The sequence below is a fragment of the Mytilus trossulus genome, chromosome 5 (genome assembly GCF_036588685.1).
Source record: "Mytilus trossulus isolate FHL-02 chromosome 5, PNRI_Mtr1.1.1.hap1, whole genome shotgun sequence".
Lineage (NCBI taxonomy): Eukaryota > Metazoa > Mollusca > Bivalvia > Mytilida > Mytilidae > Mytilus > Mytilus trossulus.
This window is the reverse complement of record NC_086377.1, coordinates 67,555,310-67,573,731: the sequence shown is the minus strand read 5'-3', so window position 1 is coordinate 67,573,731 and position 18,422 is coordinate 67,555,310. Positions and strand designations below refer to the sequence as shown.

The 18,422-nt window shown below is 31.0% G+C and overlaps 1 protein-coding gene across 4 annotated transcripts in view; it reads left to right on the top strand.

Moving 5' to 3' along the window:
- The window catches only part of LOC134719107 (atrial natriuretic peptide receptor 1-like), a 362,861-nt gene that overhangs the window by 150,291 nt on the left and 194,148 nt on the right, over positions 1-18,422 (top strand). The window contains exon 1 of one of the 4 annotated variants that reach the window (XM_063582070.1): positions 9,091-10,010. The exons of 2 other annotated variants lie outside the window; for them this stretch is intronic. In XM_063582070.1, the coding sequence (XP_063438140.1) occupies positions 9,341-10,010 (670 nt within the window). In that variant the 5' untranslated portion in view covers positions 9,091-9,340. Of the gene's footprint in view, positions 1-9,090; positions 10,011-13,382; positions 14,257-18,422 lie in introns of those variants that run through there. One more of the 4 variants, XM_063582064.1, reaches the window with a different exon arrangement.

Sequence of the window (18,422 nt, the reverse complement as noted above, 5' to 3'; positions counted from 1 at the left end):
ACAACTGCCATTTGCTTGACTTGGAACAGAAAATTTTCAGAAAAATGGCGGCTTGAACCTGTTTTTGTTTGGCTTGCCAAACCTATACAAGTTGTTTTCCTATGCTTCTATTCTTAATTTTAAATTTGTGTTATAAAACTGAGGAAATATTTTGAAATTAAAACATAAAACTGTATAGTTTTGCAGAACTCTTCATTTTTTTCGGTTTATAAGGTCGTCCATGTTTGTATTATGCGTTGAATTTAAGTAGATGATTTGGAGTATATATCTTTTTTTACAATGTGCTAGTGCTATTAGGTTATATCAAAGAAACATTCAACCATTATGTTTCAATTCGGTTTGTTGGTATGTAACACGCGTCTGCAGAGTAATTGAATATTAAACGATAATGCAATTCTTGTATTTATGAATTAAGAACACGTTCCACACATTGCAGAGATTGCAATTCTTATAGTTAATTAAAAAATCTATCACCGCATAGTGATATATGTATAACATAATAAACTATATAAACTATTTAGTTATTCAAGTATCAGAGAAAAGTTCTAATTTTGCTGAGGTTAAATAGTTGATAGTCCGAGTACGTAAGATAGAAGTTCCTTGTTACTTCTGTTGCATGATTTATTAATGTAAGTTTCATGTAAAATGTCTTTTGAATATTGTTATTGACTCCGAACTAAATTTGCCATTTGGCGCTTACGTCTTTATAGTTTACATATTTTCGTATATATTTTCAAATAGTTTCAGAAATAAGTACTGCTTACTTTTAAAAGGTACTAAGTAACAATGAATATTAAACAAGGTCATTACCCTAAGACACAAGAATTTAAATACAATCCATCGATTTATAGAATCAATTTACAACTAATAATATTATAAGAAAGTATGAGCACTATAATTGTAAGATTAGAAGTCAGATCTTACTATCATTACATGAACAACACAGACAATAACTAATTTAAAAGTTGACTTTCTATAATATTAAATTCATGATAGATATTGTTGAGATTTTGGAATTTGTAGTGACAAACGACCTTGTAAATTTACATATAATTAAAGACAACCTAGCTGTGCTTACTTCTTGTTGTTATAAAAATTATGTTTCTGTACAAGGCAGATTTCAGTATTACCTGTGCAATCAAGGCTTTTATGATCTCAACGACTACATTTTCACAACGATATACAAACTTGAGATTTGGAGTTCTTGTCATCTGTTTCACCATTCCATTCAATCCTGATATCTATAATGAGTGTATTGTATTGGTTCAAATCTTTATTATCACAATTCTATTAAGAATAAATGCTATAAAATAGTACGACGGGTGATGGATGCATAATCGACGCACCCCAATTCATTCAGTTTTTGTTTATCTTGAGTTAATTAGTTTAAATATTGGTAAAAACTTTTGCCTTTTACACTGAGTTATCGGTGATCGGGATGCTACACAGCAAATTTTGAATAGGTACTATTTTTGTGCTTAAAATATGTAGTACCGAAAATTTACTTTTGATATTAAGTACTATTCCTTTACTTTAACATTATTGTACTATTTACGTACCTGTATTTTTACAGTACTTAATTTGTACTTAAAATTTTGGTACATAAATAATACTTTAAGCGATCACAATATTCCATGTTTGAAAATCATAATTTTAAGAGATTTGAAATAGACATACTATCAAAATTTTGAAAATGTAACGTTGTAACCCAAAATATGTATTACTTAAATTTTTCAGTACAAATCAAATACTGTAAAATACAGGTACCTAAAATTATTAAAATATTACAATAATTTTAGAGTAACAAATAGTACTGATTATTAGAAGTAGATTTCCTGTACTACAGATTTTTGGTACAGACATAGTACCTATGCAAAAGTAGCTGTGTAATATTGATCAACTATAAATGTACTAAGCAGCAAATAGGAAACAACTCTAATCGTCTTGTCTCGTTGTCTTGTTGATGGTGTTTAACATATGTTTCATTGAGTTATATTTGCGTTCATCAAAATGTGAATTATATCATAACAACTTAATTGTAAAAGTGAAAGCATGACGGGTTAAAATGCAAACATAATATACACAAGTGACAAGAAACATACATTTCATGATTTTTTTTAAAACCAATCAAGTTTGTACAGGTCTAAAAGTACTTTGATTGAAACATGTTTATTAAATAGAAAATGAAAACCAGACTGAGGGTTTTATAACTCGTCATTTATAATGCAATGGTATTTTTTATTCTTACAACTCGTTTATCTTAACTTGAATCTGATGTAATAAAACGAATTATTTGTTTATATTGTACTTTGTAACTGTTTTCTCTCGTTTTTGTTTTGTTTTCTATAAGTTCTGTTTCTCTTAATTGTGTTAAAACATAACCGATTTTACACATTTGTTTGAAGTGTCCGTTACTTATTCCAGTATAAATCATTTAAAACACTCAAAACACAAGAAAGATAAACGATAATGTCATTATTTGGAGAATCATTGTCTTTTACTTCGTGAAAAGCCATTACAAACATCTGTTGTTCTTACCTAGTAATATATCGATACTCACCATGGGAACTTTTCTATGAATTTTAACTACAATCTTATATTCATCATTATAATTCCAAACATATGTTTCTCCCTTTTTATAATTCAAATCTATTCAAATTTTTATTTTCATATGAAGTCAGAACCCTCCACAATGAGTTAGTGACAAATTATATTCAATATATTTCATAAATATATTTCACAAACAAAACAATAGGAAAACATACCCCATTAAACACAATAATTGTAAAAGCAAAACAATCTTTCTATATCTTATATATATATTTTAATTTATATTAATAAATCAAGAGTCCCCTGTCCTTAATTATAATGCCTATTTTAAAAAGGACCCTAAGCTTTCTAATTCTTTTGAGGTTGATGGACAAAGAAGATATTTATAATATTTTTTCTCATTTTCTTGACAAGACATAAAATCTGGCATATGTACAGCAATCACTTACCTGTAATCACGAAAGGTTGGGAGTTCGAACCCCGCATATTAGATCGACTCACAACTTCATTTAAGTAAGGTTGACCTTGTCTTGTCAAAAGTGGGTGTTTCATTCGGGGCACTCTTGCTTCTATATTTATAAGTGGTCGCCACAATAGAGATGAGGATGATGAAAGTGGCGTTGAACACAAATAATTAATTATTGTATGTTATATATATTCCGAGGAGGAGGCACATACATTAGTTCTATTTGATAAAATCGTTCAAAAATAATTCCAAAAAACACCAAAAAACATATTATTTTCAAGGTGTCCTGTAAGTTTTAGTCAAATTTTTATCTGCTTCAAAATAAAAATAAAAATATGTGAACATATGGCTTGCATATTAGAATTATTAACAAAAGTTATGAATATTAAAAGTATGATATTTGGAGTTCAGACCGTTGACGATTCTACTTTCGTTTCACCCCGGTTGTATGTTCCTTATTTGGCCATACTATTCAAACATCGGAAAACTACTATTAATTTTCCAACAATCTTATTCAATTCATTTTTAACAAATATGTGACAAATATCATTGAAATAAAAACAATAACACAAATGTAGGTCGTACACTAAATAAATCATAAAGTTACTGATGATATAGGAAAAGTTCCCTGTTTCTCCGATCTCAAGTATTTTCTGTTTGGGAACCAAGTTTGTTTACTTGAGATGTTGTTGACAGGTTTGAAATAATTTTCGTATAAATCTATAAAATGTAGGTTACATTTTGTACATCGGTAAAGTAAATTTTGTTATTAGCAAATAAAATACATTTAATCTAATCCATTAACATTCTTGTATTACCCTACACATTTTTAGTTATTGAGAAAGAAGCATGTTGGCATTTAGATTGAGCGATTTGTAAACTAACTAAATTTGTATTTTCCGTTAACAGCTAATTTAATTGAAAGAAACCTATTCCACAATTTTGTTCAATATACATCGGCACATTAAACAGTTTAACGATAACCAGCGCCTCGTTACAAATGTAAAATAAGAAATTAAAGGCATTCAAATTATTTTGAAAAACTTATCATCAGTCTAGGAGCCAAAGATTTTAGACATTTTATCGAATTATAAATTTATTTGTACGAGCATTAGAAACAGAGTCAATGTACCTCTACTAAAGTTTATTCTTTAGTTGCAATTTGCCGCGGCAGCATTTATTTTATTTAAAACTATCTATATTTTATATTTTTTGTATGCATCAATATGGCTTTAACACACATTGCAAAGAGTTCCATGAAATGACAAGTTATCAAAACAGAAATTATTACCAGATATTTGATTTGTACACAACAAAGATATGCAGACCTTTTTTGTTGTTACATACATGTACCAGGGTGGCAGAAGGATAAAAAAAGAGTTTGAAACTAATTTTCAATTGATTTTTTGTTTAATCGAACTTTAACTAAGGTTTCATCTTTAATGGACATTGTTTACTATAGATGTTTTAAATTTTTTTGATCTATTGAATGATTTTCTACAAAAGAAAATGCCTGTTCAAGTCTGAAATAGGATAGTTGTTATCCATTTGATTGCAGACTTTCCGTTTTAAATTTTCCTCGGAGTTCAGTATTTTTGTGATTTTACTTTTGAATCCTTTTGACTTTTATGTTTTTAAAGGTACTCTATTTTGGCTTCCTAAGCCGTTTGTCTAGATGGTTACTGGTGTATTGCTTCTGAAGAAAAGCCTTAATTTGGAAATGAAAAGTAGTTACAGATGTTTGTATATGTATTTGTATTTTTAACAATCTATTGAAAGAAAAGGTACGATACTTAGTTGATGTGTACTAAAAGAGTAAACACTGTACAATAGAATCAAAGTACAAAGTTTATCAACGTTAAATAACGTATTCATCAGCATTTAATAGTATGAAAATATGTATTCAATTCCATATGCATGTTAATACAAAATAATAATATTTGTTATTCTTTTATTTTTCAGGTAAGTGTTTGTAAGTACAAGTAAAGGTAGGATACATTTGTTTATTGATATGTTGTTGAAATCAAATTCGTTATGTGTTTTAGTACGTCATATTAATTCGTTATGTGTACGTCATATTAATTCGTTATGTGCAGAATTTGATTAATTGAAATTGGGACTTCATATTGCATTCTTAACAGCACGAGACAAGAATATATTACTATTATCTCGGACGATAAGTAATATAGAATTATCCAAGACCAAATCTATCGTCCATTGGTTTTCCCCAGTGTTTACAATGTGTTTCTTCTACATACTCTGTCCCAACATACTTACTCATTTTGTATGGATGATATCGCGAAACTGTCAGGATTCCTGTTTTAATATGACCTCCCTCTGGAAGGTCATTTTTTTTAAATTTAAAGTTGATAAAAATTTCTTCCAGACATTATGTTTTACGGATGGCTTTGACAAAATTTTGTAAAATTTTTTGTAAGTTTTCACTGTTCTATGAAATTTTGGTTTATGGGCCTTTCTTAACAATAATTATTGCTCGCTTCGAGTATATAAATGACAAGCGCATCTGAGTCAAAATAAAAATTTGGTATATATGATGACTTTTTAGATCTTTTTACCGTTTCTTATTTATTTTGGTTCGAGTTGTTTTATTCATATTGAAAGATGACTGGTGGGTTTACTTGCTAAACATGTAACTGGAAATTAAAACTAGTTGTTTGATCACGTTTTGCATTTAAATCACTAGCTTTTTCTTGTTTGTTTTTACTAGTCATTCTAGAAAATTAACTTTACCGAGAACGTTGTAATGCAGCAAGTAATAAGGCTTACTTGTTTATATATTGAACTCTTCTTAGTTTTTTTTTATTGAAGTCAAATACGACGACTCCTCCGTTTGTATGATCAGACTCTTTGTAAGCAATCGAAAATGTTCTTTGTAAGCATTTGAAAATGCTTATACCAATTCAGGAATATGACAGTTGTTGTCCATTCGTTTGATGTATTTTTATCATCTGAATTAGTCGTTTGATTGGGGACTTTCCAATTTTAGATTCCTCGGAGTTTAGTATTTTTGTGATTTTACTTTTTGAAGGAATAATAATGCAAAAACAGAGAGAGAATGTAAAATATGAACAGAAATACTGATTTTATTATATAGAACCAATGAACTAAGATTGTCTGCAAAAAATATCTTTTCGTAGACTTATCTACAAAATATCTTAAGATATTTAACCTTAGTGAAACTCAATTTCAACGACATAGAATATCCTTGATGTGTTATTGTTCGGAGACTGAACATTGATGGCAACATTTGATTAGGGTTTTATATCTTTATAGGAGAACTTGGTGAACTTCATTACTGATATATCAGTAGTCGTCTTACGACACAAAGTTAACAAAATAATCTGCATCGTTCTTTATTAGGATAGTGTGTATTGTTATAAATGTCAATAAGTGCAAGAATCAGTAACTGTTTTCTATTTGTAATCTTGACTTAGGGTTCCCACTTCATGTGCGACAATAATTTCAAGGGTATTCAATGATAAGACATTCATCTAAATTTTTGAGGATATTAATACGAAAGAAATAAGGGTTTGCACATTGGCATTACATGTTTATCAAAACATTGTACATCATATCCGTTTTCGTACGAAACAGGATAGAAAAAAATATTCCCTCGAATTTGACAGTTGAAGATCATCAAACCTGCATTTTATGTCTTTTATATAATAAAACACAATCTCTTTATATTAGATATTTTAATAACATTTTTGAAAACTTTGACTTGAGGTAAAATGTAAACTTCTGCGGGTAAACAGGAAAGAATCGTTAACTTCCAGTGATGATTATTACCTCACATGAAATGGAATGTTAGGGAAATTTTATTTAGGTATTGAACAGTATTCAATTTTTGTTTCATTTTTTCCCTTTCGGGGCCATTTGTAGCTAACTTATCGGTATGGGGCTTTCTCCTTATGCATACAATTACCTATTAGTAACTTTCCGTTTTGAATTAACCTTGGAGTTCAGATTTTTGGTGCTTGCTTAATTTCACCTCATTCGAACTTTGGTGGATAATTGTGTCATTGGAAATCATACCACATCTCCAGTTAAAGTTCCTTTATCTATATATTACTTTCTTTAGAAAGTTTAATAAGGAAGAAGATATTATTGTCAATAAATATATTGGCGTACTAAATTATAATCCTGGTACCTTTGAAAACTATCAATTCTTACTCGATTTAGCAGTTCCTGATATGTTGAATTTTTATTTCATCAACGTGTGGTTCGTCTGATCTCAGTTGTTCATTGGTCAAAACTTGATTATGACGTCAAATTTTCTTACTTTTTTACTGAATTTTCTATTGTGACGACATAAAAAGAAAACAAATTGCCTGCATATGGTATCGTTTAAAAATCATCATTAGAGAAACATATTCCACCACCAAATCTCGTGTTATACGACATTTATTCACTCTCGACAGTGACATTATAAATATTTAATATTGAAAATTGAACTGGGTCGTATCGCGCTCGATGCAGTGGTATAACGATATGTCTTATATGTAACATTCGTTCAATATGATGTTATTAAATGGTGTATTATATGAAAGCGTGGATATTGTAGTCTTTTTCGATAATCAGCATCACTGTTTGGAGCCAGCCATCCAATTTTCTATTTTGTAGTTTAGTTTTCTTTAGAAAAAGCACTAGTTGTATAATTATGAGTCTTTTATTAATACGGTGTGTTGTCTAGACACGTGTCATTCAAATTTTAAATCTCGCGAGATTGCGTATAAAGGAGATCATATAAAAAGTTTCATACTTTGACATAATCTTAATTAATTTCATTACCATTCTTGAAGCCTCTTGACTGTTCGAATACAACTAGTATTTTCCGATTGTCACTTGGGAATCGCATCGGAATTCAACTGTGGATTATAACTGAAATAGAAACTAAGCTGAAGAAATGAAAACGTTTGTATATTTCTACAACCATGTCAAGCAATCCAAAACAGTCGGATCAAAATATGCATGTCCTCATTTTTCGTTGATATTTTATCTAAGTTTTTTGTGATTTGGTTAATTTTCTTGATAGAGTTTTAGATAAAAAAAAAAAAAAAAAAAACAGAAGAAAAAAACATTGATTTTCGTATCCCCATGTAGGAAAAAACTGCACTAAAACTAATGCATCCGAAATTACATAATCATTACGAATCAGTTTGACTCAATGATACTGTTACATTCATGTCTCTAGAAGAAATGGGGAAAGTTCTGATCACTAATTCACTAGATCACTAGATCTTTTATCAAATAGGCTTTTCCATACTAACATGACTGCAAAAAAAACCAAAAGCTTGTAAAATCCCTTCAATAGAAATACTGAAGAACTGTGTACTGGTACCATCGGGTATTGAAAGTCAACTTACAGCGGAACTCGATCAATAAAGGATTTGTAATAAAATTCCGTTTAAAACCAATCAAGCTATTTTCTTCACTAGAAATTAAAACTTATTTCAAACAAAATATCCACTGCAGCATAATGCAAATGAATAAAAGTGTTATTGCATTGGTTACAGGCCGGTTTTACCTATTCTAAAAGGATGTTTCAAATATGACTTATATCCTGTGTTTGCTCTCCTCTGACGGAAAACACTAACATGATGACAACAGGGACTTAGCCGAACATACATATATATATATATATATATATAGAAGAAAACCTCATTTAAAAAAAGGATACATTTTATTGCATTTAAAAAAAAAAAAAAAAATACCAAATCATAGAAAGATTTGAGAGAGTTATTGAACAATATATGAATTGCCTGTTTTCTTGTATATTTCCAATAAAACAACACAAAACGTTATTCATATGTTGAAAAAGGGGGCCAAAACAACTGAACATTACCAGAGTTTTCAGTTTTGATAGAGTACTCAATAAATACGATTATTATGTGCAATTTGTTTATTAATTGATTACAAATATTTTTTTTTTATCTATCAATGAGGCCACATTAAGAATGGGGACTTGTGTACGGTTAGAGTTTTATGGTATATACATCGTGAGCGTCCGTAACATCCGGAAAAAAGTACTTACGAATACCGGAATACACTAGTTCGTTATACACATCATATACATTTTGTAACATGTAGTAAGTCAATTTATTTACAAATGGGTGTTTCTGACATGTTTGAAGTTACTGATTTTTCTCTCCTCTGGAAATGAATATCACGTGATAAGATGGATTATTTCGGAAGTCTTTGTATGTACACTTATATAACATTGTTTGGATAATTGAACCTGTTATTGTTTTATCGAACACTATGACGTTTGGATAAATTTAAATACTGACATTAACACTCGACATGTTGCTGGTATTTGTTGCCTTCGTTTTGCATTCTGTCTGCGTTATGACTGCCAATGTTAGTATCACTGTGTTTGCTCCTAAGAATCCAACTAAACGTCTCTTTGCACTTGAAAGAGTTCAACCAGCTGTCGAAATAGCTATAGATCACGTGATGACGGATAAACTCAGCGGTCATTTAATTAAGGTAGAATACGTCAATTCCAACGCCAGTGACGTTGACACGCCTGTTGCGGCATTTAAGTTTATGAGCAAAGGTGTACATTTATTTATTGGTCCTGTGTACGATTTTGGGGTAGCACCGGTAGCCCGTTACGCACCTAAATGGAACATACCTGTTATCTCCCCTGGGGCTTTTGCTCATAGTTTGAATCAGAAAAAAAGTTTTCAGACTCTGACGAGAGTTCATACGACGTTTAACAGTATGGCAGAATTCGTTTATATGATATTACAACATTTTGAATGGTCAAAAATAAAAGCAGTAAGCGACCGTTTTGGTCGTAATGATATATTTATTGATTTCTGTGATTTAGCAATATCATCCATACATCAGATGGTTATTAATAATAGGGAAAACACATATGTTGATTACGAAAAATATGAAATATTACGTGAACCAAGGGACCAGATGACAAGCCATGTGCTGGAGAAAATTAACATAAAATTTGCTGGTAAGTTGAACGTATCTTAACAAATAATGAACTTACAGCTGATAGTTTAAAGTGTAAAGCTTCGAGATTATTACTGACAAATTCTTGACCACCGTGGAACATATGCTCATCATTTAACGTTTTCCAATCATTATATCATAACTATTCTAAAAGATGCGCTGGTTGATTGATGTCAAGAATATATTATATCCTTTGAGAGGTCAAGCTAGCTATAAAACCAGGTTTTGTGTTTTTCTTTAATTGCTGTGGTTTTTACGTTTTAATGACGTCTTATTTATACTTATTCCATTGGATATTTGATGTGAACTGATTGACACTTAAGTCTTAGATACATGTTTTGATTCTTCATTTGTTGTTATTGGCAACTAGCTGTCAGTAACTTCAGGTACTGTTATATAGGTTATGATCGAGTGTCTTTCTGTTTTTGGGATCTCTAGTACCCGTCCTCTGTGTTTTTCTTTTGTTCAATGTATAAAATTGAGAATGGAAATGGAGAATGTGTCAAAGAGACAACAACCTGACCAAAGAAAAAAAAGCAGAAGGTCACCAACAGGTCTTCAATGTAGCGAGAGATTCCCGCTATATATATTTGTATCCATTTGATGAGTTTTTCAACTATTTTTTATAGTCGTTCTTATGTTGTTCTGTTACACCACTGTCCTAGGTTAGGAGAGGGTTAAGGCGCACACAAAATGTTTCACCCCGCCATTTTCACGTACCTGTCAAAGTCAGGAACCTTTAGTTCAGTGGTTCCCGTTCGGACATGTCTGTCATATTTGTTTATCGTTAATTTTTGTTTGTTAGTTAGGCCGTTAGTTGTCTCATTCGAATTGTTGCATATTTTTTATATCGGGCCATTTTATAGCTATGGGTTTTCTCATTGCTTAAGGCTATATGGTTGCCTATAATTGCTTAAGGCTATATGGTTGCCTATAATTGCTTAAGGCTATATGGTTGCCTATAATTGCTTCAGGCTATATGGTTGCCTATAATTGCTTCAGGCTATATGGTTGCCTATAATTGCTTCAGGCTATATGGTTGCCTATAATTGCTTAAGGCTATATGGTTGCCTATAATTGCTTCAGGCTATATGGTTGCCTATAATTGCTTCAGGCTATATGGTTGCCTATAATTGCTTCAGGCTATATGGTTGCCTATAATTGCTTCAGGCTATATGGTTGCCTATAATTGCTTCAGGCTATATGGTTGCCTATAATTGCTTCAGGCTATATGGTTGCCTATAATTGCTTATCATTTCATTTGAAATAGGGTGGTGAGCTATACCTCATATCTCCCAATTTTTTAAATAATCAATGATGCGTATTTTGATGTCAAATACATGCGTACTTCTGGGTTATTTCTATCAATTTGTTTTACAACAATTTTTAACAATATGTGATCTTTTGTGAGTTTTGTTTATATTTACTCTTCAATGTTCAATTGAGAATGGAAATGGTAAATGTGTCAAAGAGACAACAATGTGTCCGTCTAACAAACAAAACATATTTAAATCATAATCATGAAGTACACACTCTTATGAATCAGCGTAATACTTTTACATTATTTAACAAATATTATAATTATCGAAGTGAAGGGTTGTTTTGCTTGTTACTCGTACTAGTAGTAGCCACTGTACCACACGTCCCAAATCTTGTTTAATTAGCCACCATGTTGATCATAAGAAATCTCATTTGTTGATGTTTTATAAAATAAAAGACTTACATGAAGACTTCTCTGCTTTGTTTTAATTATTCTTCTCTTATGGTTTAGCAGACACATGCGCTAAAGAAACTTTCTTAACCCAAATCTTCTGAAACCCGGTTTAGTAAGTGCAGTAAACCGGCCTTCAACCTTTTTAAATGTTATGATCCAAAAATATTATGAAATTTCAAAACTTATAAAATAAATTTAGAAAATATTTTTCCCGCTGATCTATTTCCTAATTGACTTTTTTAACATACAACATAACACAATTATGTATTTTATTAAAATTCAAACCTATTAATTTATTCGACCATTTGTAAATCATTTCCATTCTACGTCTCCCTAAGCATTGATATGATCTATTAATAGAATAATGATGCATATAGCTTTTATAAATATTTGATAACACGGAAATATCAACATGTAACACCACTTATTATAAATAATTTTACAGAAAAAAATATAAAATAAAAAATGATATATTTGACATATATAGCTTTTGATTTTGTCATCTGGTTAGGGTCTTTCTGTTTTAATATCTCCTGGGAGTTCGGTATTTTTGATGATTTTTCTTTATGGAATGATTACGAAGCAATTAATGCACCAACTGTATCAAACATGTTTTTTTAGGGAAACATTTAATTGCTGTTAATTATCTATTTATAATATGCGTATAACTAGATCTTTTGTGATAAGGTATTAAATTTATTCTATTCCTTGGGCTTTTTATTTATATACAAGTGTTTGCCGGACAATGACGATATTAATCAATTGTGTCCCTTTTTAATAACTACATTAACTGTATTTGAGTGCGTCTGGTTAATCATTCTACAGTACTTTGTCAAACATATTGTACCATCAAGCCAAAGCTTTTTGCTGACTATTACCCCCAATCTACATTATTACGATTATTTAGGAATACTTTCCGGCAAACACTTGTATATTGCGAAAAACTAAGGATTTTCTTATCCCAGAAATAGATTACCTTAGCCGTGTTTGGCACAACTGTTTGGAATTTTGGGTCCTCAATGCTCTTCAACTTTGTTCTTGTTTAGCTTTACAGCTATTTTCAACTGAGCGTCAATGATGAGTCTTAATTAGACGAAACGCGCGTCTGGTGTATTAAACTATAATCCTGGTACCTTTGATAACTATTTACTGCATTTTTGTGCGTTTGATTAATCATTCTACAGTACTTTGACGAGCATATTGTATCCACAAGCCGCAGCTGACTATGAAAAATCTTTCGTCCCTCTTTGCAAAATGTTACCACATATGTATCTAATATGATTTTTTTCAGAAAACTTTCCTTTGTTTATATAGTATTTGAAAAAGGAAACACTCATAGAGTTGATGAGGAAATCAAGTTGATGTTATAAACATATTCATTTCCCCCTAACTCTTTATTTCGTAAGATTTACCACAATTGGTTTGTAAAGGTTATTTGCTGTTGACACATATATTAAGTTAGTCTAAATATAGATATCATTGAAATAAGAGCTGTCAAAAGCCAGCACATGATTCGAATCAATTAAATTCCTACCGATAATCTTAAGTATGCCAACTTCCGGAACAATTAAAGATATTACAGATTTTATAACATAATTGAAGTACTTTTGGTAACATACATTACAGTTAAACAAAGTAATACCCTGTAATGGTTACTTTCTCGTTGTAGTCAAAATGGCCTGGGAATTCTTTTAAATTCTGACTTTTTGCAAATATATCTGCAGTAAAAAATAATGGTATGGCAGTTATACGTTTTAAAGAAGATTTGATTTGTGAATTTGATATTAAAGCTTGTGCCATTGTCAACACGTTTTGATTGTACAGCACTTTCAAATGGATATGATTTCGAGGATTAAGTTCGTGGTTCTAGCAGTTGTTGTCTATTTTCTTAACAACACCGTACATGCAACAGTAAAGAGTGTTAACATCACTGTGTTTGCTCCTAAGTTTCCAGTAACTAGACTCTTCGCTTTGGGGAAAATTCAAATAGGAATTGAGATTGCACAAGAAAAAGTTCAGATGCGCTATTCGCGCAATCTTGTGTTAAATGTTTCGTTTGTAAATTCTAATGCAAGTGATACCGATGCCCTGCTAGCGGCTATTAGAAGAATGGACAAAGGTTGTCATTTTTTTATAGGCCCTGTGTATGACTATGCGGTCAATAACATCGTGAGATATGCACCCAAATGGAATGTTCCAATCGTTTCCCCTGGTGGATTTAACCATGGCTTGGATAATAAAAAAATATATGCACCGACACTTACACGAATTCATGCTACATTTAATTCATTGTTAAAGGTCATTGCGCTATTATTTCAAAAATATAAATGGAAAAGATTAAAAACTATCAGTGAAAATTTCGGAACACCGGAAATCTTTTATGGATATTGTAATCTTTTGATTGATGCAGTTCAAAAAAAAGTCGAGTCAAAAGATTTCTCTTTCGATAAATACGACATTCGACTAGATAGGAAAGAGAAAAAGCTTAACATGGTTAAGCACGTCTTAGATGAAATTAATACTCAATATGGAGGTATGTAACATTCTTATTGCAAACACATTGTAGAGATCAGTGTACGATTTTCCTCCACATAAAACTAAAATTACCCAAATGTTTCAAATCCAAATCCCTTAGCTTTCGGACAAGACGGTATGGTATGTTTTAATTCTAAGTTGGATATTAGGGATAATTACCAGAAGTACATGTTTACTACTGAATACGCTTGTAATTATCAACATTTTGAACTCTTACTCGTATTTTCTCTATATATTTTCGAAAGCATAATATGTTTGCTTCTCTATTTTGCGGGTCACTTTCCCGCCCTGGCAGATTATATATGAGTGGTCAGGACTATACCGTGACAATTAGTATGGTGTACCGTTTTAATTATCTTTTTCGTCCTTTTGATTGTCTAATGATACCCCTCTTTTTCATTATTATACACCCACCTGGAGACTCTGGCATTACTTCAGAGACAAGTTCCTTATCTGATCCTCTATGGTTTTTTGTCAGCTCATTTTGTGCCTTAGTTACATATTTCAATACTGTTTTTATGTCAGTTTTAATTGTGAACGTAGCTTTTGTCATAGTGTGCATATCATCAATTCCTCTTCTGCAAAAATAAAGTCTTGATATCAAACTAAACTTTATTTGCCAAGCCAGTTGTTGTTGTAGGTGAAAGATACAATGTATAGGGAGTTAAAAATTGTCACATAACTATACCGATAATGTATGTGTATGGAGTTCAAGATTGTCACATAACTATATCACGTTTAAACCTAAATTCTTGGAAAAAAATAAATGTATGCATTCGTTAATCTGGCAGTGTGTTAATATGTATCCACCATTTTATGTACATTAAATAAGACATATAAAGAACAATTAAAAACTTGAAAACGATTTAAAAAAAATTGTTAATTGTTAAACATAGAAAAGGGAACCGAAGCGCAATTCCTTCAATGGTAACGTGGTATGACCGTATATATTACACTCATGCAAATTCTAATTTCCCAAAACGCAAGGAATATAACGCCTTCTTAAATTGAATTGTCGTTCTGATAATTCTTTGCTAAATTTTGTTTACGTTAAAGATGCAAGTCAGTTTGCAAAGACATGAATCTGAAGACTACTTATGAGACCACAAATTTCAACAACACAACCTTTTACTTTAACTTAATTTGCTAACAAAATTACTCCTTGACGTTTAGTATTAGTATATAACTAATGTAACGTCATTCTTATTCTTTAATATGATCTCGTGAGACTTTCTCGTCCATTTGTGTTATCTCGTGAGATTTGATAGAGATGAAATGGTGTTTATGAAAACCGTTTTTGTTATGTTACTTATATCTTTGTTAGTTTAATGTATTTTGTCGTTTGCCTTTGGTACTTTAAAAATGTCATGATATGTCCGCATCATACGGTCGTTATCTCGTGGTCTTAAATTCGCTGCATTCGACGACAGCATTGCTAGTATAATAAGTCGACGGAGAGGGACTGATTTATTCGGAATATTTTTTTATGTAGGAATTTTGTGAGATTTGCAAGGAGAAGTTTTCGTCAATGGTGTTTTTGCTTTAACACAAATGTCAAAAATTCAATTATGAAAAAAATCCATAGTAAGGTGAATGTCTTTTATGCAATACGAGAGACAAAAGTAGATAATGTTTTCGGGTTGGAAAAGATAAATGTTAATCAGACTGTAAAAAGAGATATTAACGTAACCTTTTGATTCAACACAAACTGTTTACTAACATTTTTCTGACCAAATATCCACCGTTTTACCTGACATTGATGATGTGTAACTCGACCTGCTCACCCATGAAACGGAATAAAATCAAGAGACTTCATGTTAAGGATGTTTTCTCCTCCATTTTTTTAAGTTTTGCCAGATTTTCGGAATCCTCTGGTTGTATTGTAATAACAAAAAATTGCCCACTAACCCATTCTTTTCTTTTCATAGTTATATAACGTAAGGTTTAAACAGCAATATTTCAAGATTTTATAAAAATCTTGTTTTTTTTTTATTGTTTTTGAAACAAACAAGGTGTCAATGTTTAATATATAAAGAATCTAGAGAGAATTATTTCCGCCAAATTTTTAATGGTTTATATCTTGAAAATGAGCACACCCTCCATTATTCTCTCCTTTTTTAGTTTCTTTATTTTTATACTATAAATTCATGATAGTACTTTAAAAAGCTTGGTTTTTTTAACAGAGTAGCGAACATCCTTAAGTTTAAATTTATTGTTTGTAAGTTTTGTTTCATATCAATACTCTTTGTAGAATAACCATCAAAAAGAATGATTTGATCACACGTGAATTTCAATTTCAAATGAACTTTCATTGATGCTTCCAAATCAACACGAATGAATGTGTTTCGTTCTGTGTAGGAATTAATTCGCATGACGTCACAAAACAATTTTCAAACTGGCTATTTTTAATCTTATGGATGTTCTTAGATGCCATATTGAGCACAATTATAATCACTTGGGAAAAGTTAACACTTTTTAAAGTAGTCTTACTCTCACATCGGTATTTTTTTATTCTTTAACTGATTGCGGTTGTTAACTTTTATTTTCTCAAATGTAAGTGTACATTTATATTATATATACATATTACACCACGATACATTTGTGTAGTCATATGCTGTAAATGAATATAAAAGTCATGACAACTGTACATTTGAATGATCATACCATAGGTAAACTATCCTTTGATACGTTCTAAAAATCTTAAGGATGTACAAAAAGAAACGTAAAGTCTCGGAAGTCATTTAATGAACATATAACACATTGGATTGTCCATAAAATCGTAGAAGAAATTACTCATTGGATGGACCCTTGGTATGTCATTTTAATCGCAATGGAGTGCTTTAACAAACAACCTGCTCGGCAGACATCTAATGAACATTGGTCTTACATATTGGTATTACATTAAAATCTTAAGGAATTACTCAATGAATAGAAACATATTGATACTTCTAATGAACATCGGTATACTACCCTTGGTATTTCTTTAAAATTTCAGAGTAAAAAAACGAAAAGAATGTTAAGTCTTTTGAGCCGTTTCTTGAACATAACATCGTTGTATTGTATATAGTTATAGGTACCAGGATTATAATTTAGTATATCCTTAAGGTATTACAAGAATAATACTCAAATGAATGGGAAAAACCCGTGGGGATTTTCTTGAACATTGGTATACAACATTTCCATTCATTTTCTGATATTAACATATTTTTCCAGTGAATTTGAAATAGTTTAATGAGACTGTCATTCAAAGTGATAGGTTTAGCGCTATAAAACCAGGTTTAATCCACCTTTTTCTACATTTAAAAATGCCTGTACCAAGTCAGGAATATGACAGTTGTCGTTTTTGATGTGTTTTGTCATTTGATTTTGCCATGAAAATCAGGGACTTTCCTATTTGATTTTCCTGATAAGTTAAGTATTTTTGTGATTTTACTTTTTGGGTACATTATTTTCATAGATGTTCTGTACCAAGTCAGGAACATGACAGTTGACATCTAATAGTTATTTTCTTTGGTTATTGAATTATCGTTTAGTTTTTGTTGAACTTCATTGTTCTGTTGTCTCGTAGTTTTCCTTTTATAAAATTGAGAATGGAAGTAGGGAATGTATCAAAAAGACAACAACCCGACCATAGAAAAAACAACAGCAGAAGGTCACCAACAGGTCTTCAATGTAACGCGAAATTCCCGCACCCGGAGTCGTCCTTCAGCTGGCCCCTAAACACATCAGTACTAGTTCAGTGATAATGAACGCCATACTAATTTCCAAATTGTACACAAGAAACTAAAATTAGAATAATAAATGTACAAGACTAACAAAGACCAGAGGCTCCTGACTTGGGACTGGCGACAAAATGCGGCGGGGTTAAACATGTTTATAAGATCTCAACCCTCCACCTATACCTCTAGGCAATGTAGAAAAGTAAACGCATAACAATACGTACATTTAAAATACAATTCAAGAGAAGTCCGAGTCTGATGTCAGAAGATGTAACCAAAGAAAATAAAGAAAATGACAATTATACATAAATAACAATAGACTATTAGCAGTTAACTGACATGCCAGCTCCAGACTTCAATTAAACTGATTGAAAGATTATGATTTCATCATATGAATATCAGGCACAATCCTTCCCGTTAGGGGTTTAGTATCATACCATTATAA